General features: G+C 33.5%; 1 protein-coding gene across 3 annotated transcripts in view; it reads left to right on the top strand.

The window, feature by feature from the left end:
* The window catches only part of HTT (huntingtin), a 225,660-nt gene that overhangs the window by 26,005 nt on the left and 173,240 nt on the right, over positions 1 to 26,415 (top strand). For all 3 annotated transcript variants that reach the window (XM_074274096.1, XM_074274095.1, XM_074274094.1), the window contains exons 2-5: positions 12,591 to 12,674; positions 17,814 to 17,934; positions 18,984 to 19,043; positions 19,301 to 19,380. In XM_074274096.1, the coding sequence (XP_074130197.1) occupies positions 12,591 to 12,674; positions 17,814 to 17,934; positions 18,984 to 19,043; positions 19,301 to 19,380 (345 nt within the window). The remainder of the gene's footprint in view (positions 1 to 12,590; positions 12,675 to 17,813; positions 17,935 to 18,983; positions 19,044 to 19,300; positions 19,381 to 26,415) is intronic.

Below are 26,415 nucleotides of genomic sequence, written 5' to 3'. Positions count from 1 at the left end.
CAGATGATGAAATTAAAACTATTTCCGCTCATATGAAAGAGTGTTCCAAATCACTACTGATCAGAGAAGTGCAAATTAAGACAACTCTGAGATATCATTACACAACTGTCAGATTGGCTAAGATGACAGGAACAAATAATGATGAATGTTGGAGGGGCTGTGGGAAAACTGGGACACATGCATTGTTGGTGGAGTTGTGAAAGAATCCAACCATTTTGGAGAGCAATCTGGAATTATGCCCAAAAAGTTATCAAAATGTGCATACCCTTTGACCCAGCCATACTACTACTGGGCTTATATCCCAAGGAAATACTAAAGAAGGGAAAGGGTCCTGTATGTGCCAAAATGTTTGTGGCAGCCCTTTTCATAGTGGCTAGGAGCTGGAAGATGAATGGATGTCCATCAATTGGAGAATGGTTGGGTAAATTATGGTATATGAATGTTATGGAATATTATTGTTCTATAAGAAATGGCCAACAGGAGAAATATAGAGAGGCTTGGAGAGACTTACATCAACTGATGCTGAGTGAAATGAGCAGAACCAGGAGATCATTATACACTTCAACAATGATACTGTACGAGGATGTATGCTGATGGAAGTGGATATCTTCAACATAGAGAAGAGCTAATCCAATTCCAATTGATTAATGATGGACAGAATCAGCTACATCCAGAAAAGGAACACTGGGAAATGAGTGTAAACCTTCTGAATCCAATTCTTCCTGTGCAACAAGAAATAAGGTTCTACACACATATATTGTATCTAGAATATATTGTAATATATTTAACATGTATAAGACTGCCTGCCATCTGGGGGAGGGGGTTGGGGGAGGAAAGGAAAAAATCTGAACAGAAGTAAGTGCAAGGGATAATGTTGTAAAAAATTACCCATGCATATGTACTGTCAAAAAAAAAAGTTATAATTATAAAATAAAATAAAAATAAAATTAAAAAAAATATAGTTCTAGATCAGGTACAGCTAGGCCACCTTCATTTGATTTTTTTTTTTTTTTTCATTACTTCCCTTGAAATTCTCCACCTTTTCTTCCATATGAATTTTGTTACTTTTTTCTAAGTCATTAAAATAGTTTCTTGGGAATCTGATTGGTATAGAGGACTTTTTTTTTTTTTTTTTTTTAAAGGAAATTTGGTGTACATTTGCAGTTTGATTAATAAGTTACCTAGTGCATCTCTAAACTTTATTCTATTTCCTTACAGGAAGTAAAACTCTAATGCAGAGTAGTCTAGTAATGGACCAGAAATCCTTATTTACTGTGTATTCACTAGTTGTCCAGATAAAATGTCTTTCTTATTTGAAAGCCTAATCTAAAAAGGATATCTTTCTTTTCTCCTGCCAATTTGACAAAATGTGTATTTTTTTCTTTTTTTTTAACCTTTAGATATGGTATGAGAGATTGATTTAAGGCTGTTTTTCTAAAATGGATAGATTTAAATTATTTGAGAACATATAATAATAATATTTTTGTAGAATGTCAGTCAATTCATGTTTTAAAGACTCAACATATCCAAGGGGTATTGAATATTATTAGTTCTGGGAACTGAAACAAAATCAACAGTATTTTTTTTTTTTTTTAAATTAAAGCTTTTTGTTTTTCAAAACATCTGTGTGGACAATTCTTCAACATTAGCCTTTGTAAAACCTGTGTCCAATTTCCCCTACCTTCCTTCACACTTTCCCCTACGTGGCAAGTAGTCCAATATATGTTAAACATGGTAGAAATATATGTTAAATCCAATATCTATTTATATTTATACAATTATCGAGCTGTGCAAAGAAAAAAAAAGAGGAGCAAAATAAAATTCCAGCAAACAATAACCAAACAAGTGAAAATGCTATGTTTTGAACCACCTTCAGTTCCCACAGGTCTCTGCCTGAGTGTAGATGGCTCTCTTCATCCCTGAACAATTGGAATTGGTTTGAATCATCTCAATGTTGAAGAGAGCCACGTCCATCACAATTGATGATCATATAGTATTGTTGTTGAAATGTATAATAATCTTCTGGTACTGCTCATTTCATTTAGCATCAGTTCGTGGAAGTCTCTCCAAGCCTCTCTGAAATCATCCTGTTGGTCATTTCTTACAGAACAATAATATTCCATAACATTCATATACCATAATTTTATTCAGCCATTCTCCAATTGATGGGCTTCCATTCATTTTCCAGTTCTTAGCCACTAAAAAAGGGCTACCACAAATATTTTTGCACATGTGGATCCCTTTCCCCCCATAAGATTTCCCTAGGATATAAGCCCAGCAGAAACACTGCTGGATCAAATGGTAAGCCCAGTTTGATAACTTTTTTTTTTTTTTTTTTTTTTTTTTAATTTTAAATAACAATTTTACCTAGCAAATTTATTTTTTCAATGTTATCCCAATTAAATTACTTAAAATTATTTTACTCCAAACCATATGCAGATTCATTTATCTATTACTTTTTAAAATACTTTTAAAAATTTTAAACTTAAATACAAAATAAGAAAAAAAACACATTGCTATGTACACATCAGACCATAAGAGATGATTCAATATAAAACAACAAATTTCCATTTCAAGAAAACCTTTATGATAAATACTATATATTGTTTTCAAAGTTCCCCAGCTTTTCTTTGCTTTCTTGTTTTCTTTTGTTCTCTTCTGTGCACTTTTTAATTTATTTTTTTACCCTCTCTCTCTTCCCCCCAAAGAAGGCTACAATTAAGTGTGAATATATATCCACATACATGGATATCTATAAACACACACACACACACACACACACACACATATATATATATATATGTTCATATATACACTCATATATGTAAGACTGTACTCTTCTTATTTCCACCTGTCATTTGTTTCTCTGAAGGTAGATAGCATCTTCCTTATGTGTCCAAGTCTTTTCATGTTTTTTTTTTTTTTTTTTAATTATTATATATATATTTTATAATATTATCCCTTGTATTCATTTTTCCAAATTGCCCCCCCTCCCTCTATTCCCTCCCCCCGACGACAGGCAATACCATACATTTTACATGTGTTACAATATAGTCTAAGTACAATACATGTGTGTGAATATCATTTTCTTGTTGCACAATAAACATTAGAATCCGAAGGTACATGCAACCTGGGCAGACAGATATTAGTGCTAACTATTTACATTCGCTTCCCAGTGTTCCTTCTCTGGGTATAGTTATTTCTGTCCATCATTGATCAACTGGAAGTGAGTTGGATCTTCTTTATGTTGAAGATTTCCACTTCCATCAGAATACATCCTCATACAGTATTGTTGTTGAAATATACAGTGATCTTCTGGTTCTGCTCATTTCACTCAGCATCAGTTGACCTAAGTCTCTCCAGGCCTCTCTGTATTCCTCCTGCTGGTCATTTCTTACAGAGTAATAATATTCCATAACCTTCATATACCACAATTTACCCAACCATTCTCCAACTGATGGACATCCATTCATCTTCCAGTTTCTAGCTACAACAAAAAGAGCTGCTACAAACATTTTGGCACATATATGTCTCTTTCCGCTCTTTAGTATTTCTTTGGGATATAATCCCAGTAGTAGCACTGCTGGGTCAAAGGGTATGCACAGTTTGATAACTTTTTGGGCATAATTCCAGATTGCTCTCCAGAATGGCTGGATTCTTTCACAACTCCACCAGCAATGTATCAGTGTCCCAATTTCCCCACATCCCCTCCAACATTTGTCATTATTTGTTCCTGTCATCTTAGCCAATCTGACAGGTGTGTAGTGGTATCTCAGAGTGGTCTTAATTTGCATTTCTCTGATCAGTAGTGATTTGGAACACTCTTTCATGTGAGTGGATATAGTTTCAATTTCTTCCTCTGAGAATTGTCTGTTCATATCCTTTGACCATTTATCAATTGGAGAATGGTTCGGTTTCTTATAAATTATGGTCAGTTCTCTATATATTTTGGAAATGAGACCTTTGTCAGAACCTTTGTTTTTAAAGTTTGATAACTTTTTGAGCACAGTTCCAAATTGTTCTCCAGGATGGTTGGATCCTTTCACAATTCCACCAACAGTGTATCAGTGTCCCAGTTTTCCCCCATCCCCTCCAATATTCATCATTATTTTTTCCTGTCATCTTAGCCAATTTGAGAGGTCTGTAGTGGTATCTCAGACTTGTCTTAATTTGCATTTCTTTATCAATAGTGATTTAGAACATCTTTTCTTATGACTAGAAATGGTTTTAATTTCTTCACCTGAAAATTGTTGTTCATTTCCTTTGACCATTTATCAATTGGAGAATGGCTTGAATTTTTATAAATTTGAGTCAGTTCTTTCTATATTTTAGAAAAGAGGCCTTTATCAGAACCTTTGAATGTAAAAATGCAAAATCAATGGTATGACAGTGGATTTATTTAATGCTTTTTACTGTTTGAAAATATAGATCATCAGTAGAACAAACAGAAATTTCCATCTATGTTCAAAAAGCTTAGAATACTTAAATGTTTTATTCATCAGATACCATAAAAATTATCTGTTTCAACTCCCTTATTTTCCTGGATAGGAAACTTAGACTGTAAGAACGTAAGAGAGTGACTTGAAGTGGTAAAGCAGCTAGCTAGTGGTTTGTTCTACTTTTCTCTAGACCACAACTGAATTCCTTACCTATAGATACCACAGCATTTTTTGTGAGTCACAAACTGATAACTTTTTTTTTTTTTTTGATGTTTGTGTTTCACTTGAAAGTCTGTCTTTGAAAATAAAATTTATCAAAGCCCTTGTAGAAAACATGTGTTTTATAGGCTAGTCCTTTCTTTTGTTCAATGGGTGGCCATACGAAGGCCACAATAAGTTTTTTATTTCAAGTGTTTGAATATCAGTAAAAACTTTAGCTCCTTACTAAATTAAACTGTGACAGCTAAAGATATATCACTGCTTTAGAATGTAAATTTGTTTGCAAACTCTTTGTGAAGCATGGGGAAAAAGTTTGCCTCATAACTGTCTCAAAGCAATAAGGAATGGATAAACAGGTATATGGAGAGTTTGATGAAAAATTCATTTAAGATGGATTATCTTAGGAACATTTAAGGATAAAACTTCCAAAGGAGGACTAGAAACACATGAAACCTGTACTTCTATGAGTAACTTTTTTTGTCAGTAATAGGCATCTGATATCAGAGTCCCCAATGTACTGCATGAGGAAATAGAACTAACACTAAAGAAAACAAAGGTGGAAAGAGTAATTTTAATGGGCCATACATATACAGAGAAGATTTATGCTGCTGAGAGGGGGGAATATAATTTTGAAGGTGTGAGTAATAATAATGATAACCAAAGGAGGGCAGGTACGAAACACTTGGAAACAATTTAAATGAATGTTATTATTATTGGAAAAGGGTAATCAAGATATTAGTAATTACTGACACATATTTTTACCTTCTCATCTATATAAAATCTTTATAAGAATAGTGTACACTAGCATTAGGGGCACCCATCTTTGATGAAGATAAGAAAAAGAAATAGCCAGGCTTTTGCAAATGGTTGGTGAAGTGAGTGGATAGAAACCTGATCTAGAGACTGGGAGACTCTTCTTAGTGAGTTCCAATTCAGTGTCAGACACTTCCTAGCTGTGACCTTGGGCAGGTCACTTAACCCTGTTTGCCTCGATTTCTTCATCTGTAAAATAAGCAGAAGGAAATAAATAGCAAACTACATCAGGATCTTTACTAAAAAAAAAAATCCCAAATAGGATCACAGAATCAGACATGATTAAACAAAATAGGGCAGCTAGGTGGAGCAGTGGATAGAGCGTGGGGTCAGCAGTGAGACCCGAGTTCAATTTGGTCTCATGGCTTTAGACTGTGTGACTCTGGGTGAGTCACCTGTTTGTCTTAGCTTTCTCTTCTGTAAATAAGCTGGGGAAGAAATGACAAATCACTTCAATATCTTTGGCAAGGTAATCCCAGATGGACCACAAGAGTTAGGACACGACTAAAATGACTAAACAACATTTATAGCTAATTAATTCTTTTCAGTTACATGATTAAATGAAAGTTCTACACACTTTCAGATATAGGATCTCACAATGATATGTGAAGCCACTGTGCTTGTTGCTTCTTGATTGTTTATAAAAAAGCATTTGATTCAGTAGAGAAAAAAAGTTTTCCCCTAATAAGGAATGAACTTCCATGCATGTCAGAATCCTAGAAGATTCATTGAAGAATACAAAAGAGATTATGACAAATGAGTCATAAAAAAGGAAGAATTCCTGCTCATCAAAAATGTTTGCTGATGTCATGGAGGATATCAGGTACAAAGTTCAAATGATAGCAACTCCTATTTAGTGAGGCCCTATGGATACTTCTGTTTGTGAATTATATTGTGCTGATTGCATCACCTGCCTACTGCCAAATATCCTAGAGCCTATTAAGAGATCTATAATCACTCAAAAGCCTTTGGGCAGGTAAGACAGATGGATCTTATTTAGGAGAGAAAACAAGAAATGCTAATTACATCACATAATAGACTCTACCCTGCATCCTGATAATAGGTTTTTAATTTGGTCCTACCTTTAAAGATGTTTGTAATTTGTGACCAAGTAGGACTTTGAGTAGAGATCAGAATTTGAATTAAGGGGATTGAATCATGTTTGAATATTGTGATGTGTTTTCCTGACCATCATTACTCTGTATCAGTGGTCCTCAAACTTTTTAAATAGGGGGCCAGTTCCCTGTCCTTCAAACTGTGGGAGGGCCAGACTATAGTAAAAACAAAAGCTCACACTCTGTCAATGCCCCTCAGCCCATTTGCCATAACCCAGCGAGCGCATAAATGTCCTCAGCCACCTCATCTGGTCCGAGGGCCTTAGTTTGAGAATCCCTGCTTTGCATAGTTAAGATATATAATTACAAATAGTTAATTTTGTTGATACTGAAATTCAGAATCATTGGAACTAGTATTTAACTTACAAAAAGAATTAACTTCTTATTATCATCTTTATTTTAAAGTTGAGGAAACTTAAGCAAATAGAGATTAATTGTAAGTATCTGAGGCTGTATTTGAACTAAGTCTTCTGATTCCAGGCACAGAATTCTAATAAAGCATTAACTTCTAACAAAACTTATTTTCTGAAAAAGTCCCAATTCAGCTGGAATGCTTCTTTGTAATATTTTCTGTTTGGGTTTCCTGGAGATCTCTGGGAGCAGCCTTTCTTTTAGTTCAGTGATTCAAGGTGATTACCTTGAATGATGCTTTCTTTCTCTTTTGTTTATTGTGTTATTCCTTAATAGTTTGCTCACTTTTAGAAGTTTTAAGGCATTTTTATTTTGTAGGGGGCATTGAAAGGTTACTCTCAATCCTAGGACTTGCCTAGGATTATACAGCCAGTATATGTCTGAGGTGAAGGTATCTTGGCTTTGAGTCTGGATCCATGCAGCCACATTGTTACTCATTTTGTTTGACCATAAAGGCTGCATTCCTTAGACTTCTACTACTTTGTTAGATACTTGGAGATTTATTAGCACATATAAGTAAGATATTGTTCCTGTCCCCAAAATGCTTATAATTTAGTAGATCAATAATGTGTTTTTAGAAAATTTTTACATTATTTATGCGCTGATGAAAAATCCATAGTATCTTCATAAATAAACATCTTTGTAATGTTTTTTGCTGTTTTTTTGCCAGCACCAACACAAACCTTTGCAGTACTTCTGACTTTTTTCATTCTGTTTTGTTACTTTCACATTTTTCCTGATACCCTTTTCTTTTACTATAGTCCATGCCTTATAGATTTGTGCTATGTTTCATTTTTCTTTGCATAGTTGAGGGAATGATAAATCATGCTAAAATCTACTTTCAATAAAAAGATGAGGATTACATTGAAAGTTGTTTTAATCAACCTAAACATTTTTTCTTGAATTTCACTTTTGAAATTAAGTTCTTTGGTCTCAGGATAAGATATTGCAAAATCTATTTAGACTGGAGTTGTCTCTTAAAAACTTCTTGATTCTGATGATCACAGGGTCATTTATGGTAGTGGCTATCCTCCCAAAACAGTTGAGAAGGGAGGGAAATTGATAATTAAGAGAAAAATTTTAAGCAGTGGCCATCAGTTTCAAGATAGAAAAATGGATGCATGTTTGCAATTTTAGTTTTTTAATAAAATGATTGAACAGAGGGGCAGCTAGGTGGTGCAGTGGATAGAGCACCAGCCCTGAATTCAGGAGGACCTGAGTTCAAATGTGGTCTCAGACACTTAACAATTCCTAGCTGTGTGACCTTGGGCAAGTCACTTAACCCCAGCCTCAGAAAAGGAAAAAAAAAAAAAAGATTGAACATTATAAGAAAAGAAGTAATGTTTGATTTTTTTTTTTTTTTTTAAGTGTAGGTTTTAAAGTAGAAATCAAGCCTTGTTGAATTAGTGGAATGGTGCAAATGGTTTTGTTGGTATTGTTGGTTCTAATTGATAATTGATAAATGGAAGAATTTCAGTCACATGAATAAAAGCGATGCAAGCCCTACTATTCTTTTCCCTGGCTTTACATCTTCTGAAGTATTTTGTCCATTTCTAGGTATACCTTTTAGGAAAAGAAATTTACAAGTTGGAACATGTCCAGAAGAGGGCAGCCAGGATGATAAGGGAATGTTAGAACCTGGAGACAAGAAGACTTAGGGGTGACATTATTATCTCCATATATTTAAATATGTTTAAATTAGATTTGATCTTCATGGTCCCAGAGAACAGACAATAGGTGAAGATTCAAGAGTCAGATTTGTCTAAATATAGGAAAATGTTTTCTAATTATTTTAGCTATCTAGTAGTAGAATGTGCCACCTGAAAAAGTAGTGGCTTCTAATTTCCTGAAGATTTTCAAGTTAGAGACTAGATGACTACTTGTTAGGTTTTTTAATGGAATGGATTTGTATTTCAGTTGCAAGCTGAACTGGATGACCCAGCTCTTCCAATTCCAACTTTTTTCATTTTGTGAAATTTTACAAATAAGATTTGTAGGGAGCCATTCTTTCAAGTCACATTAATAGTATACACATAAAAGTTGCCTCAAATGATTTGTCTTAGCAAATAAGAAAACTTAGCTCTTTATCTTGCATCTGTTATCCAGATAACAATGGTCCTTTTCATAATTAAGCAATCCTATTCCTCTAATTTGTCAGGGGGTGGGGAATCTTTTTTCTGCCAAGAACCATTTGGATATTTGTAACATCATTTGTGGGCCACATAAAATTATCAACTTATAGAATTCAAGCCGTGGGATATGGTTGTACCTAGCTTTCAGCTTATCTTTGCTGTGGTTGCCTTAACAAATGATTTTGGGACCTTGTTCAGCCTCAATGTTCCCTACCTGCTCTAAATTAAACCTTTTCTTTGCGATGAGAGATTCAGCATTGATGACAAAAGATTGGATATTCTAGTGTGTTTAGATTTGTATATTGTTTAAGGCATATACTGTTTATATTATGCTTATAGATATACACGTATGTTCTATTAACTTAGAACAAATAGCAACATTGGCCGTGTCTGAAAAAAGGATATCTTATATATCTCTTTTGAAACTAATTGTGCAAGGGGCAGTTAGTTGGTGTAGTGGATAGAGTACTAACTCTGAAGTCAGGAGGACCTCAGACAGGTAACACTTTTTAGCTGTGTGACCCTGGACAAGTCACTTAACCCCAATTGCCTCAGCAAAAAACAAAAAACAAAAAGAAACAACTAATTGTGCACTATGAAGTTTTACTAAACTTCTGATCTACTAATAAAAATTGATAGGAAAGGAAAGCAGTTAATGGTGATAACTTATTATTTATCCACCTACAGAATACTCACCTTCTTTTCTCAATGAATTCAGTACCTTGATGACAAATTTTCCACCTCAACTTTTGCCTCCATATTAGGGAGTCTTCAACATACAAACTTATGCCCTCTCAACTACCCTAATTTCCTAGTTCCTCAGTCTACTTAGTTCCCATGTAACTATCTTCAGTCTACTTTAGCTACATACAGAGATTCTCATATCCTTGAACTTATCATTTACAAGTATTGTATTTTCATGATCATGAACTCTAAAATAACATGTGATGATAATTTTTATCATTTTAACTTTTCCTATTCTTTAAACTCCTAAACATTTTTTATCCTCACCAGGACCTCTGGGTCCTCTATTCCTTAGTCCTTTTCCAGATCATCTATTCTGCCTCATCTATACTGTTCTCTACACTTGAATTCCTTGCCCCCTTATCCAATGTTCATTAGACCTTGTTAACCCTCAATCTTAGGGTAAGTAGTATTCTGTACTATTTCACTTGGCATCTTATTTGCTTCTGTGGATTTAATTATTATTTTGGTGCTTATGACTCTTGTTTCTTCCTGTCCTATCCCAATTTTTCTGCTGACCCCCATGCTCACATAAGATCTCTTTGGGATATAAGCCCAGTAGAGACATTGCTGGATCAAAGGGTATGCACAGTTTGATAGCCCTTTAGACATAGTTCCAAATTACTCTCCAGAATGGTTGGATGTATTCACTCTTCCACCAACAATGTATCAGTGTCCCAGTTTACCCATAATCCTTCCAACACTTATCATTATCTTTTTCTGTCATTTTAGCCAGTCTGAGAGGTGTGTGGTGGTACCTAAGAGTTGTCTTAATTTGCATTTCTCCAACGAATTGTGATTTAGAACATTTTTTCATATGACTATAAACGGTTTTAATTTCAATTGAAAATTTTTTGTTTGCATCCTTTGGCTTATCAATTGGAGAATAGCTTGTATTCTTATAAGTTTGACTCAATTCTCTGTGTGTTTTAGAAATGAGGCCTTTATATAGCAATTATTGCTGTAAAAATTGTTTCTCAGTTTTCTCCTTCCCTTCTAATCTTGGCTAGTTTTGTTTGTGCAAAAACTTTACTTTGATGTAATCAAAATTATCCTTTTTGCATTTCACAGTGTTTTCTATTTTTTGTTTGGTCATTAATTCTTCCCTCCTTCAAAGATCTGATGGACTATCCCTTGTTTTCCTAATTTGATTAGAGTATCATTATATCTACATCACAAACCCAATCTCATATCTCCAAAAGCCTTTCAGATGTCTTGAATTGGGTGTCTAGTAGACATCTTAAGTTCAAAATGTCCAGAACAGAACTCGTTATTTTTCCTTCTGTCTTCGCTGTTTCTGTAAGGGCCAGCCACATCGTTATCCCAGACTCATGCTCCAAGCACAAGGCATGCTGGGGTCCTCAGTGTCTTTCATCCCCAGATACAGTCCTTTGCTCAGACTCGTCTATTTCACCTTTGCAGGCTCTCTTGAAAGGGCCTCTTTCTCTCTAACACTGCCACCACCTGGTGAAAGCCCTTATCCCTGAGTTATTGCAGTAGTTGCTGGTGGGTCTGTCTGCCTCAGGTCTCTCTCCACTCATCTGCTTTGTCCCTTAAGTGATTTCTCTAAAGTACCCATCTATTAGCCCCTTGCCATCACCCCCCAAAAAACTAGGAGCTCCCTGTTACTTCCAAGAACAAATACAAAACAATCTGTTGAATATTCTCTCCTTAATTCATACATCTTGCTTTATGATCTCATCAGTTTCCCTAGATTTACTTATCATCCCTATGCAGGATGATGCCTATATCTATGTTTATAGTCCTAGCTTTCCTCCTAAACTCTGGTCCTGCCTCATCAGTTGCCTTTTGGACAAATAGAGCGGGATGTCTTTTGGTCATCTCATAGTCACATCCAAAACAATTCATTTTTTCCTCTTCTACCGTGACTCCTCTAATCCCCAGCTTTAATTTGTTTTTTAAACTCTGGATCTTTAAAGCCCAGGCTGTAAGCTTAGAAACTGCTTACAGGTTCTATCGCAGTACTGATCATCATGGAAGCTTCTGCTTCATTTCTGACTTGTACTGTCTTGCTATTCTTTGGGGAACCTGCATTGATTCAGTCCCACTGTAGCTGAGAACTCCAGAGTTCCAGGGAACCACTAGTGTCAGCTTTCCTGGTTGCTTCTTCCTAATTCTGTTACTCTTAAGAGAACTACTATCTTCCCAGTCACTCAAGCTCATAGCCTTGGTCTCATCCCTCAAAATTACTTGTCAAATCTTGGTTCTACATTTACATCATCTCTTATATGCACAATCAACTGTCCTCATCACTTTTTGCCTGGATTACCAGTAGTCTTCTAGTTGGACTTTGTCTCAAATCTTTCCTTGATACAATCCCTCTATTTATTGTGACAGTCATTTGTCCAACAGGTTTGACTATCTCATCTCCTACTTAATGAACATAATTATTTGCATATTGTCTTCCCTTTTATGATATGAGCTCTTTAAATGCAGGTCTGTTTTTGCCTTTCTTTGTATCTCTGTAACTCATCATAGTACTTAGCCCATTGTAAAAAGCCTGATTAAATTCTTATTGAATGATTGTACATCAGTCATCCCACTGAAGCACTTAACTCAGAGCTTTGGAAATAATTTGGGTTCAATGAATTTCAAATGAATAAAATGTATTGAGAAATATAGTGTGGCTAATATAAAGTTTTTTTTATTTTATTTTCTTCTTCTTCTTCTTTTTTTTTTTTTTTTTTTTTTTTTAGAAAGAAAGAACTTTCAACTACTAAGAAAGACCGGGTTAATCATTGCCTGACAATATGTGAAAACATAGTGGCTCAGTCTCTCAGGTAATTAAAAACAATATATTTTTAATCTTTTATATTCAAAAAATGTTTTGTTTCTTCCAAAGAACTTAAAATCTTCAAGACCTTAGATTTAAATTGAATTTATTTATCATGAGGAGGAAAAAGCCTTCAAACCATTTATGGTATTCACAATAATCCAACTTGTATTCATAGGCAAAACTTTTGTTGCTATTTCCTTGTCATTTTATACTAAACACATATAATCATTTTACTGTTGTGATATTCATTTATATTATGTTATTTAAAATTGCTTTCATGTGATGGTAAGTATTGTAGATACCTGTGTCTTTTTCTATTATAAAAATGTTGTGAGGATAACATGTTAGATAGTACATATGACTTGTGAAATAAAATTATCTTTTCATCCTTAGTTTTTGTGCTTGAGGAACCATTTTCTGATGTACAAGAATTTACATTACAGAAACAGAAATAAAATCATTAACAAAGAAGCTTCTGTAACTATTGTCCTTGCAGAATAATTCTGCACACACATACACACACACATGCACCCCTACCCCTAAAACATATATACTTAAACACACACACATATATACATGTTTCAAGTTGTAGAACTTTTAAAGTGTTTGGCAGTCTATTGTAATTGTCTCTTGCCAAATTTGTAGAAACTACAGGATGTCTGATCTTTGAACTTTTGAGTTCTAGGTTTATTTTTGGGACTTGCTTTATCTAGTTCTGGTTTACAGATTCTCTAAGTTTAGAACTTGAAAAGATATTTTGTACATTGATCTGAAGACCCTAGTGGTCTCTTTTTAATGATTATTTTCCCTTGATTTGAGAGAATTTATAGGGTCATCCTACTGTGCTGTCCCAAGTTTGACTTTTTGGAAGGTTTGGTTTATGGAGGATTTCTGCCTCCCTAATTTCTAAGGAGTCCCCGTGGCATGTTGGGGAACTTGCTTAATGTGAAATATGGAAGATGGAGGTTCAGATTCATCCATGGACACTATTTGTTTTTTGTTTTTGTTTTTTAAATTAATTTTATAATTATAACATTTTTTGACATTACATATGTGTAGGTAATTTTTTACAACATTATCCCCTTGTACTCCCTTCTGTTCCGAATTTTCTCCCCTTTCCTTCCACCTCCTCCCCTAGATGGCAGGCATTCCCATACATATTAAATATGTTATAATATATCTTGGGCACAATATATATATGTACAGAACCGAATTTTGTTGTTGTTATTGTTGTTGTTGCAAAGGAAGAATTGGATTCAGAAGATAAAAATAACCTGGGGAGAAAAACAAATAATGCTAACAGTTTACACTCATTTCCCAGTGTTTCTTCTCTGGGTGTATCTGATTCTGTCCATCATTGATCAGTTGGATTATTTTACAACTCCACCAACAATGCATCAGTGTCATGGACACTATTTGTGTGATCATGTTTGAATCACCTTTGACTTCTCCAAACCCTACTTTTTCATCTGTAAAAATGTAAATAATGATAATTATACTGCCTATCTTAGAGTTGTTCTGGAGCTCAGACTAATATATAGAAACAGTTTGCAAGCTTTAGAGTTTTGCTAAAGTTTTGGTTAATATTATTTTTAATCTATTTCTAACTGGGGTCATTAAAGAATACACTTAAAAATAATAGCCTGAGGCATTTAGCAGACTCTCATGAGATTGACCAGTTATCTATAGGCAGTAGGTGCTGTAATTCTTTAAATTAAATAAAAGATAGTTGCAGAAATTTATTGGAGATATAAGTTCATATGATAATAGCCAAATTGTCTTTTAAAAGTTCCAAAGTAGAAGGGAACGCCAAGATTTTTCTATAGGTTTCTTTTTTGGGAGTTGAGGTGTTCCAGACGGATAGATTGTTTCAACTTTTCCATTGTCTTCAGGCCAGAGGTCTGTGATTCCATCTTCCTTCAGTGAACTACTATCATGCACACCATCTTCACTCATATATACATTGAAAGTTCTTTTCCATTCATAGGCATGCTGTTTTATTTATTTATTTAGGTTAAACATATACAATCCTTTTAAACATATTTACATATTTGTCATGTACAAGAGAAATCAGACCAAAAAGGAAAAAAAAAAAAAAGAAAGAAAGAAAAAAGGAAACAAATAGAAATGTAGAAAATACTATATTTCATCCACATTCAATTTCCATAGTTCTCTTTGGAGATGTTTCTGGAGGCAGATGGCATTTTCCATCACAAATTCATAGGCACATTGTGAGAATAAAATGCAATTTACAATTTTTACTGTAATAACAATTCACATAGCACTGGACAGTTTTTCCTACAATTCCTTGGGATTCTTTACCAGTTCTCTAAGACAGATAATGGAAGTACTATTAGTTACATTTTGAAGATGAAGAAACTGAAACTGAAGTTTTTTGATGACACAAGATTTTGAATTATTTTTTAGTTCCAAGTCCAGTGGGTGGGTTTTTAATTTTCTTCTATTTTCCCGTCCTGTCATTAATATCAAATATAGAGTTTATATGTAGTAATCACCATTATAGCATCATATTTTTCTTTTCAGTTGCTTTTGTATTAAAAATTAAAGAAAGATCTTTCTAACATTGATATATTCATGAGACAAATTTAAGACCAAAAAGAGACCTTTCCTCTCTCCTTTGATTACATATCTTTACAACATAGCTTCTCAAACTGTGGTTTGCAACTCCATATGAGCTCTTGTAACTAAATGTAGGGGATTGTAAAATTATGATTTATTATCATTGTTTGATGTGTATATGTATTTTATATATTTGTATATTTTATTTACACATATACTTCATATGTATTTATATACATTTGTGTGTGTGTGTATGTTTGTTTTATATACTTCTGTGCCCAGGGTCATGTAAAATTTTTTTGGGTGACAAGGGGTTTCAAGTGAAAAAAGTTAAAGAAGCCCTGATCTACAGGATTTCATTCAAGTAAATTTTTCATGTAACTGAAATTTAAGTACTTTTCTACTTAAGTTTTTTTAAAAATCAATTTTAATTGAAAATGTTGTCTTATTCTCCCTTCCCTTTTTAAATAGAATGTCACTTAGCATGGTTTGAACCTTTTCACGAAAGGCTATGACCATCTGATATACTTGTCATAGTACCTGTACTTGTTGTTCTTGGTCATTATTCTTTGTTATTTTCTGGCCTGACTGAGTGGAAATGCCTGCTGTCATTGTTCTGGCCCTCCTCATCCTGCCTATTGCTCTCCTCTGATCAAGAAATGGAGAAACTGAGTTGAATAAAGTCAGAGTTGGATAGTTTATAGAATGTCTGACACACAAGTATCTTTAATAAATGATCTTCAGTGATCATTAATCCTCTTTAGGACTTTTAGGGATTTTGGATATCTTATTTGATCACTTTGGCTTTCTGGATTTTAATTTTCTTATCTGAAAAATGAAAAGGTTAAGACTGAATGCCATCCAACCTTTTGTAATTCTATGAAACCAAATAACCAATTATATTAGAGTATATAAATTAAGACTTAAGAAGTTTTGCAGCCCACACATCTCCTATAGAAAAAAATTTAGAATAGAGATTTTAATGTATCAGCTTCTATGAATTCTTGGTATGTCATTTCTTATAATCAAATTATATTTCATTACATTAATGTGTCACATTTTTTCCAACCATTGCCCAACATTGAGCACCTACTCTTTAGTTCTTGACTTCTACAAAATTATTTTGTTATGCATGTTTTTACACACACACACACACATACACACACACTCACACACGGAGAGAGAGAGAAGAAAAAAGACAGAGGACCTTTCTCCCTATTTTTTGTTTCTTTGGGTTTTATGCCTAATAATATTATTGCCAGCTTAAAAGGTAAGTGTAGTTCTTTTTTATTGTTGTTATTCCAAATGAATTTACGTAGAATTAGGAGAGAAGCAATTAGTTGAGGAGAAAAATCTTTTTTGCAAATATCTTTTCTAAAAGTTTGATATTTAAAGATATATATGGAAGTTATATAAATGTATAAGAACAGAAGTCAATCCTAGATCAGGCACCTAGTATTTATTAAATTTCTGTTAGGTGCTAGGCATTATGATATATAGGGATACAACTGTAAAGAATGAAGCGATCCCTTCTAGCAAGAAGTTTATATTGTGATGAGAGAGACAATGAAGACATAGACTATGTGCATGATAGATAAAAAGAAAATAAGTATAAACAAATGTAAAAAGATATGGTAGTTAAGATATAACTTGGGCAATATTTAAAAAAAAAAAAAAGGAAGCTTTCAGCAACTCTATGAAAGAATGCTCCAAGTCATTAATAATAAGTACAATAATAAGAAAAGTACAAAAGTACAATTGAAGTTTCAATTTATTATCCATCAGATTGACAAAGATGAATAAGTAAACTTGGGAGAATTGTGTTAAGATAGACACACTAATGAATACCGATAGAGTTGTGAATTTTTCCAGTTATGCTGGAAAGATTTTAGAATCATATCTTTCCTCTCTTCTCCCCAATTTAAAAAAAAAAAAAATCACTATAGCTTCTTTTGGTAGGGCAGTGATTGAGCTGTGGTTACTATTGAGATTTAAGGGGAAATAATTCTTTCTTTTCTAGAGTATACTTAGAATTTGAGGCAGCCACTATGATATAATCTGATTTTGGTATTTCATCAGGTTTTGTCATTTTTTTAGGGGACATAATTTTATTTATATTTGACATGCAAAAATGTCCCTTTCTACATATTTAGGAAATTGTTTCAGGTAGCCAGTTAGGTTTATCCAATTATATAATCAAATAAAGTTTTCAGATTTAAATAGATTGCTGTTTTTGCGAGACAATAATAGTGCTTTTTTCCTCATTGAATTTTGAAGCAGTTATGTACAGATAGATCTGCTCATAATCTTACTAAGAACTCACTAAAATAAATATTGTTTAAAAACAAGGAATAAAATGATCATGTTAGAAAATTCTGATTATCCAGCTTTTTAGGAAAGTTATAAATAAAGCTAAAAGGAGTCTTATGAGGGGAGGGAGACATTAAATATTTGGATTTGAAGTTTCTGAGTTTGTTTCTTTAGGTACTAAATTTTTTTTTTAATTTAATTAAAAAAATTTTAAAAAATATTTACAACTGCAACTTTTTCTTCTTTTATTTAGAAATTCTCCAGAATTTCAGAAACTTTTAGGCATTGCTATGGAGCTCTTTCTTCTGTGCAGTGATGATGCAGAATCGGATGTCAGAATGGTAGCTGATGAATGTCTCAATAAAGTTATAAAAGTAAGAACTCCTTGTAATGTGTTTATGTTTTATATGTTCTTGAAGTGTCCACATAATCAAGAATTCTTGAAAATATATAAATGAGACTATTCCTAATTTTTTTTTGTTGTTGATTTTGTTTGCGTTGGGTATGCCATATTGATGCCATTTATCAGGATGTTATAAGCATAGTGAATTATTGGGTGATAGTTTACCTTCCATAACATTTTTCAGAAGGGTGATTGGGACAGAATCCCTTATGTTATTTCAAACAGATATTATTGTATTTGTTGTATTTTTTTAGGTTGATTGACCCAGATACAAATGATGTTCCTATGGAATTGATGCTATTATGTAATTATTTAATGGATCTCATTTCCTTGGTTTGATCTTTCTAATTTTATTTACTGCTAACATTTTGCTTTTGGTGATAATAATATGTCTGAATTTCTGCAAAAAAATTGAATTTGAAGTCCTTCAATACTTCATATTGAATTTTAAGTTATCTCTTATTATAAATTAATTTAATTTTTAACTATATTTGCAATGACATAAAGGTTCAGAGAGAATTATGAGCAAATTGATATAACTTTGATACTGTTAGACAATTTTGTAGACATAATTTGAAATTCCCAGTTAAGACTGATTGCCAAGCCTCATGTCTTGCAACTGAGTACCACCTTAGTGTTTTCTTTGGAAGCTGGTTTTGAATGGGAAGATTGAAATATTTCATATTCTGCCATTACTATCCAATTCCCAGTTATGTCTTGTGCTGAAGCTTACTGTAGGACCTTTAGAATTGTTTTGCAGTATATATTTCATGTGAGAATGACATGAAGTATATCTGCTTTAACTAATAACTTCATCTTTCATTACATGGATGATTTTGTGATAGTTTGGCAAATATCTGTTTACTCTTATTTTTTCTAAATTGTTTTTTAAATATTTGTTGCTTCTTTCATGAAAAAGATTAAACCTTTTAATTACCTTTTTAATTGTGTTCTATGTAGCAGTTAATAAAGCCCATCTTCTGTATGTAGTTAAAATGTTACTTCTTTTATTTTTTTTAGGCTTTGATGGAATCCAATCTTCCCAGGTTACAGTTAGAACTCTACAAGGAAATAAAAAAGGTAAGGCTGTGTTTTCTTTTTGAAGAGATTAAAATCAAGAATGCTTACAAATATGTGGACTCATATGTAGAATTATTTATCTGGGTATAGAATTTATCTAAAAGATTTTTTAAAGAAGAGTATTTTTGGGTAAAATAGACTTTCATTATATTGCTTTGACCAAAAGGAAAAACTAGAAATTAAAACTTATTTATATATATTAAATTTGATAGTTGCCATTAATTTGTAACCTGTAATTTACTTGTTAAATTTCTTAGAATGGTGCTTCTCGCAGCCTGAGAGCTGCCCTCTGGAGGTTTGCTGAACTTGCCCATCTGGTTCGACCTCAGAAATGCAGGTAAACTTTTTCATTTTTTTCATGTTAATGTTCAATTTAGTTTATTTTGGCTTTATGTAATTTCTCGTCAGAATTAATTTGGATGAATCTATGATTCTGGCTCTTCTTTCCACTAATGACCTCAAATTATCCACACTTTTTCATCCTCTGTAATTCTTGTCCATGTCTTTATAGAAATACTTATAACATTTTGTAGGGACTCATAGCATTGTTAACTTGTAGAGGACCGGAACTCTGGAAAAGTATACTTGAAACAAGGTGTTAACTCAGTGGAATAGATGAGATGATGATTCTCTAGTTCACATATATACTTAGTAGTTAGTATGGTCATGTAATGGTTCTCTAGTTTCACACATGTTCAGTGTGCTACAATGATATAATTGTACTAAGGTATTTAAGGGCTGAGAAGGACTGGAAATGGGACTTTCTGTTTTTGACCATCCTCCTGTTGGCTCTCCTGCCTTTTGCACTCCTTATTTCTAGAAAGGTAGTCTGAACATTACATTAGCTTGTCTGTGTCTTATTATCATTTACTTCTACTACATGAATTGCCTTCTTCTAGTCATATATATCCTGGGGGATAACTTTTATGTCCTTTCTCTTAGGTATAATATTGCAAAACTTAATTTATTTTATTTAAGAAAATTGTTTTCCCTCTTACAACTTTTTTTTTTTTTTTTTTAAATCAAAAATATACATTTTTTTTTAACATATTTCCTTATGAATCATGTTGGGAGAAAAAAATTAGAATAAAAGGGAAAAAACCATGAGAGAAAACAGAAGAAAAAGAAAATAAAAGTGAACTTAATATGTATTGATTTACATTCATCTCCATATTTCTCTCTGTGGCTGAGGATGGCATTTTCTATTGAAAGTTTATTGACATTGCCTTGAATCACTCAACTGCTGAGAAGAAGCAAGTCTATCATAGTTGATCATCTCATAAACTTTCTGTTGCTATATCCAATGTTTTCTTGGTTCTTCTTGTTTTGCTCAGCATCAGTTCAGATAACTCTTTCCAGGCCTTTCTAAAATTAATCTATTCATCGGTTTTTATAAAACAATAATATCCCATTACTTTCATATACCATAGCTTATTCAGCCATTCCCCAATTGATGGGCATCTATTTATTTTCTAATTCTTTGCTACCATAAAAAGACCTGATACAAAATTTTTGCCCATTTTCTCTCTTTAGGATTTCTTTGGGATACAGACCCAATAGTGGCACTGTTGGACCAGTTCTGTAGCCCTTTGGGCATTGTTTCAAGTTGCTCTCCAGAATGGTTGAATCAGTTCACAACTCTTATCAACAATGCCCCATAGTTTTCCCGTACTGCTTCAAAATTCTTCATTATCTTTTTCTATCATCTTAACCAATCTGAGAGGTGTGAAGTGGTACTTCAGAGTTTTTTAATTTGCATTTCCATAATCAATAGTGATTTAGAGCATTTTTTCATATGACTAATAGATGGTTATAATCTCTTCATTGAAAATTGTCTGTTCTGTTCATATACTTTGACCATTTATCAATTGGGACTTGTATTCTTATACATTTGACCCAGTTTTTAATTTTAGAAATGAGGCCTTTATCAAAAAACCTGGCTGTAAAATTTTCTCCCAGCTTTCTGCTTTTCTTCTTCTTCTTTTTTTTTTTTTTTTTTTATATTTTAAAATTTTATTAAAGCTTTTTATTTATAAAACAAATGCATGGGTAATTTTTCAACATTGACCCTTGCAAAACTTTCTATTCCAGATTTTCCCCTTCTTCCTCCTAGAATCTCTTTCCCTAGATGGCAGGTCATGTTAAATATGTGAACATATATGTTAAATCTAATATATATGTATACATATTTATACAGTTATCTTGCTGCCCAAGAAAAATCGGTTTCAGAAGGAAAAAAAAAACACCTGAGAAAGAAAACAAAATTCAAGCAAACAGCAATAAAAAAGAGTAAAAATGCTATGTTGTGATCCACAGTTAATTCTCAGGGTTCTCTATCTGGGTGTAGATGGCTCTCTTCATCACTGAACAATTGGAAGTAGTTGAATCATCTCATTGTTGAAGAGAGCCACATCTATGAGAATTGATCGTCGAATAGTCTTATTGTTGCTGTGTATCTGCTGGTTCTGCTCATTTCATGTAAGGTCATAGAAGTCTGTGCTCAGTAAATGTAAATCTCTCCAGGTTTCTCTGAAATCATCCTGTTGGTCATTTCTTACAGACAATAATATTCCATAACATTCATATACCATAATTTATTCAGCCATTCTCCAATTGATGGGCATCCATTCCTCTACAAAAAAGGCTACCGCAAGCATTTTTTTGCTTTTTTTCTACTCTTTGTTGCATTGGTTTTGTTTGTACAAAAACTTTAATTTAATGTAATCAGAATTGTCCATTTTGCATTTCATAATGTTCTCTAGTTCTTCTTTGACCATACAGTGCTCCCTTCTCAAAGATCTGATAGGTAAACTATCCTTTGCTTTCCTAATTTGCTTAAAGTATCACCCATTACATCTAAATCATATACCTGTTTTGACTTTATTTTGGTATGGAGTGTGAGGTATAGGTCTATGCTGAGTTTCTGACATTATTTTCTATTTTTTCCCAGTAATTTTTGTGAAATAATGAATACTTACTTATCTCAGAAGCTGGAGTTTTGGGTTTATCAAACGCTAGATTATTATAATTATTGATTATTGTGTCATGTTTATCTAACCTATTTCATTGATCTATTACTATTTGTACCATATGATTTTGATGACCACTATTTTATAATAGTTTAGGTCTGGCCACCATCCTTTGTATTTTTTTTTTTTTTTTTGTTGTTGTTAATTCCCTTGATATTCTTGACCTTTTGTTGTTAAAGATGAATTTTGTTATTATTTTTTTCTAGTTCTATAAAATAGTTTTTTGCTAGTTTGATTGATATGGCATTGGACAAATAGACTAATTTAGGTTGAATTGTCATTTTGCAAAACTTACTTTAATTCTATTCTTTACATTGTCCCCTACATCACTTGGAATCATAAATATAATATCTCTAGCAAAGTTTTTTTTATTTGTATATTTTTTGGCTTAGACTTTCAAGATTTCATCAGTAAGGGACAATCCTTCCATGTACAATTTAGTAGATCAGCAACTTGTTTTTGACTCAGTCATTGAGCTGCTCAGGTACTTAGGACTTAATTACTTAATATCTGTCACAGAGCTACTATGTATGAAAGACAAAACTTAAACTCACATCTTCTTGACTCCCAGGCTAGCCTCTCTTTAATGGGCCATGTTACCTCTCTTCAGGAGAACATACAGTGCTCTGAAAGGAAAAAAAAATGATGAAAATGCTATGTCTGTTTTTTAAGGTCAACCAAATACTCAGAATAGATAAGAAAACCCAATATGAGTATTTAAAAAAAAATCTAATTAATTAATTTGCAAAGCATGCACATGGGTAATTTTTCCAACATTGACCCTTGCAAAACCTTTTGTTCCAAATTTTCCCCAACTTCCCCCCTCCCCCATCCCCTAGCTGGCAGGTAGTCCAATACATGTTAAATATGTTGAAATACATGTTAAATCCTATATCTATATACACACACATATTTATACAGTTATCTTGCTTCATAATAAAAATGAGATCAAGAAGGAAGAAAAAGAAAAACTGAGAAAGAAAACAAAATGCAAGCAAACAACAATAGAGAGTGAGAATGCTATGTTGTATTCCACACTGTTCCCACAGTTCTCTCTCTGGGTATAGATGGCTCTCTCCATTATTGAACAGTTGGAACTGGCCTGAATCATCTCATTATTGAAGAGAGCCACATCCATCACAATTGATCATCTCATAGTCTTCTTATTGCTGTGTATAATGATTTCCTGGTTTTGCTCATTGCACTTAGCATCAGTCCAAGCCTCTCAGAAATCATCCTGCTGCCAATATGAATATTGATAGAATTCTTGAAATATTGCCAAAAGTTGTGTATCTTCTGTGTCCCAGATGCTACACTAAGCATTGGGAATATAAACCCCAAATAAAACTGTTGCTTCCTGGGAGCTTGTATTTTTTTTTTTTTTTTTTTTTTAGGCTGGGGTTAAGTGACTTGCCCAGGGTCACACAGCTAGGAAGTGTTAATTAAGTGTCTGAGACCAGATTTGAACTCTGGTCCTCCTGAATTCAAGGCTGGTGCTCTATCCACTGCGCCACCTAGCTGGTCCCCCGAGCTTGCATTCTAAATGGAGACTGTGTGTGTGTGTGTGTGTGTGTGTGTGTGTGTGTGTGTGTGTAAATAAATAAAAAACAGCACATCCATTTTAGACAAAAAATGATGATAAGGCAATTTAATGAGGCTACTGATGTGAATTCCAAAGGCTTCATGGAGATGGTGGTGTGTAAGGAACTTGTTAATCAGTGGCGAGGATTGAGTGGATTCTAGGGATGAGAATAGGGGAATAACCATTGTATAAAGAAATGAAGATGGAAGATGGATTGGGCCAGTGTCACTGGATTGCAAAAGGCATGCAGGGGAGTAATATATAAAAATACCAAGAGGGTAGGAAGGCATCAGATTGTGAAGATGTTCAAATGCCAGTCAAAATAGTTGATGTTTAATTGATCCTAGAAAGTAATCTTTAGGGAAAATCATGTCTGTTTTGTAGAGTTTTGTAGAGAAACTTGATTGAGGAAGGTAGACTAGTTATGTCTGTTCCTGTAATCCAAGTAATGAAGGCTTGAACTAGGCTGATGATCATGGGAGTTCATTCATAGAAGGGTGTGTCTGCAACAAGAGATGTTACAATATAAGTGACAAAGTTTGGCAACTAATTAGATATATGGAATGAATGAAAATGAGTTAAACATGACACTCGGGTTTTGAATTTGGATGGCTAGAAGGATTGCTGTAACCTCAATAGTAAGAGAAAAGTTCAGAAGAGCGGTAGTTTTTTTGGGCGGTCATGGAAAGACAGGAAGCGCTATTTTAGATACATTAAGTTTGAAATACTTTGAAACATTCAGTTTAACATGTCCAGGAGGCAGTTGGTGATGCAGTTCTAGAATTTAGGAGAGACCAGGACTAGAGATATAGAATTATTGGCCTAATGTTGCCAACTGATCTCATGGGAACTGGTGAGATGAGATCATGTAGGGAGAAAAAAGAAGAGGATTTAGGGGTAGCTAGATGGCGCAGTGGATAGAGCACCAGCCCTGAATTCAGGAGGACCCAAGTTCAAATCTGATCTCAGACACTTAACACTCCCTAGCTGTGTGACCCTGGGCAAGTCACTTAACCCCAGCCTCAGGAAAAAAAAAAAGAAGAGGGTTCAAACTAGAGTGTGGTACTGATGAGTTGTTATCAGGCAGGAGGAGAGTGGGGAGGGAGCAGCCCTGAGAACCCAGGGTGAGAGGGTGCTCAGTATTTGGTAGTAGAGATTGTCGTTGCAGTGATTGGCCATAACACCAGAAGTTAATGCATGGATTTTTTGGTTTGCTCATTTATTAAAATTTTTCAGGGAAGAGGAAGTAAGTGATCATAATTTTAAAAAAGTATAAAAGATAGAAAAGTCAGTCACAGGCGTATTTTTTTTTCTCAATAGTATTTTGTTTTTCCAAATACACATAAGTATAGTTTTCAACAGTCCTAAGAGTTTGTGTTCTGAATTTTTCTCCTTCCCTTCCTTTCCACCCCTCTCCCCAAGACAGCAAGTAATCTGATATAGGTTAAACATGTATATAGTCCTTTTAAACATTTTTATATTTGTTATGCTGTATAAGAAAAATCAGACCAAAAAAGGGGGAAAAAAATCACAAGAAACAAAAAGGAAACAAACAAAAAAAGGTGAAAATGCTATGGCTTAATCCACATTCAGTCAGATGGCATTTTCTATCCTGTCTATTGTAATTATTTTCTATCCCAAGTCTATTTGTAATTTTCACCACATTGTTGAGAAGAGCTAAGTCCCTCATATTTGATTATTATATAATCTTGCTGTTGTTGCCTACAGCATTCTTTTGGTTCTGTTCACTTAGCATCAGTTCATCTAAGTTTTTGCAAGCATTTCTGAAATCATCCTGTTGATCGTTTCTTGTAGAAAAATAATAATACCTTATATTCAACTTATTCATTTATATACAACTTATTCATTCATTCCCCAACTGATGGGCATCCACTCAATTAATTTCCAGTTAATTCCTTGCTATTATAAAAAAGACCTGCTGCAAACATGTTTGCACATATGAGTACTTTTTCCTCTTTTCTGATCTCTTTGGGATACAGGCTCAGTACAGACACTGCTGAATGAAAGGGCATGTGCAGTTTTATAGCCCTCTCAACATAGTTCCAAATTGCTCTCCAGAATGGTTTGATCTTCTCACAGCTCCATGAGCAAGACATTGGGGTCCCAGCTTTCCCATATTCCCTCAAATATTTACTATTATCTTTTCATGGCAGCATTTTTTAAAATGCATAGAAAAATTACAAGAAAGCACCTGTCTATTGATCTGTTGATAGCTATCTTCTGTTTTGGAATTTCTAATGATTTCTTGTTGCCCTCAGGGTAAAATACAAATGTTTCTTTTTAGTTTTTAAAATCCTTTTAGGTCTTTGTATAGCTTATACTCAATAGATGTTAGCTCCTTGAGGGCAGGGGTTGCAATTTTTTTCCTTGGAATCTCCTGGACCTATCCTGTTTTGGAGGTGCTTAATGAATGCTTTTGGAATGATTGAATGAGTAAGAAATTGTGATGATGGAGTCGAAAGTGTTATACACAAACAGGGGAATGTTTTTATTTATCCCTGAAGACCTGTTATTCAGAGAAATTTATAATGTCCTTTTAAAAAAGATATTAAATTTTATAGTTTATATACCTTTTGGTCTTTAACTCTTTTCAAATCTAAATTGACTCATTGTAAAATTTGTGTGTAAATAATTTTTTGGATATTTTATCTTTTTCTTTTTCTTTTTTTTTTTTTTAATTCATTTTTCCAAATTATCCCCTCCCTCCCTCCACTCCCTCCCCCCAATGCAGGTAATCCCA

This window comes from Sminthopsis crassicaudata, chromosome 6, assembly GCF_048593235.1.
Source record: "Sminthopsis crassicaudata isolate SCR6 chromosome 6, ASM4859323v1, whole genome shotgun sequence".
NCBI classification, from domain to species: domain Eukaryota; kingdom Metazoa; phylum Chordata; class Mammalia; order Dasyuromorphia; family Dasyuridae; genus Sminthopsis; species Sminthopsis crassicaudata.
Note: the sequence above shows the minus strand (reverse complement) of the source record. Positions and strands in the feature narration are given on the sequence as shown.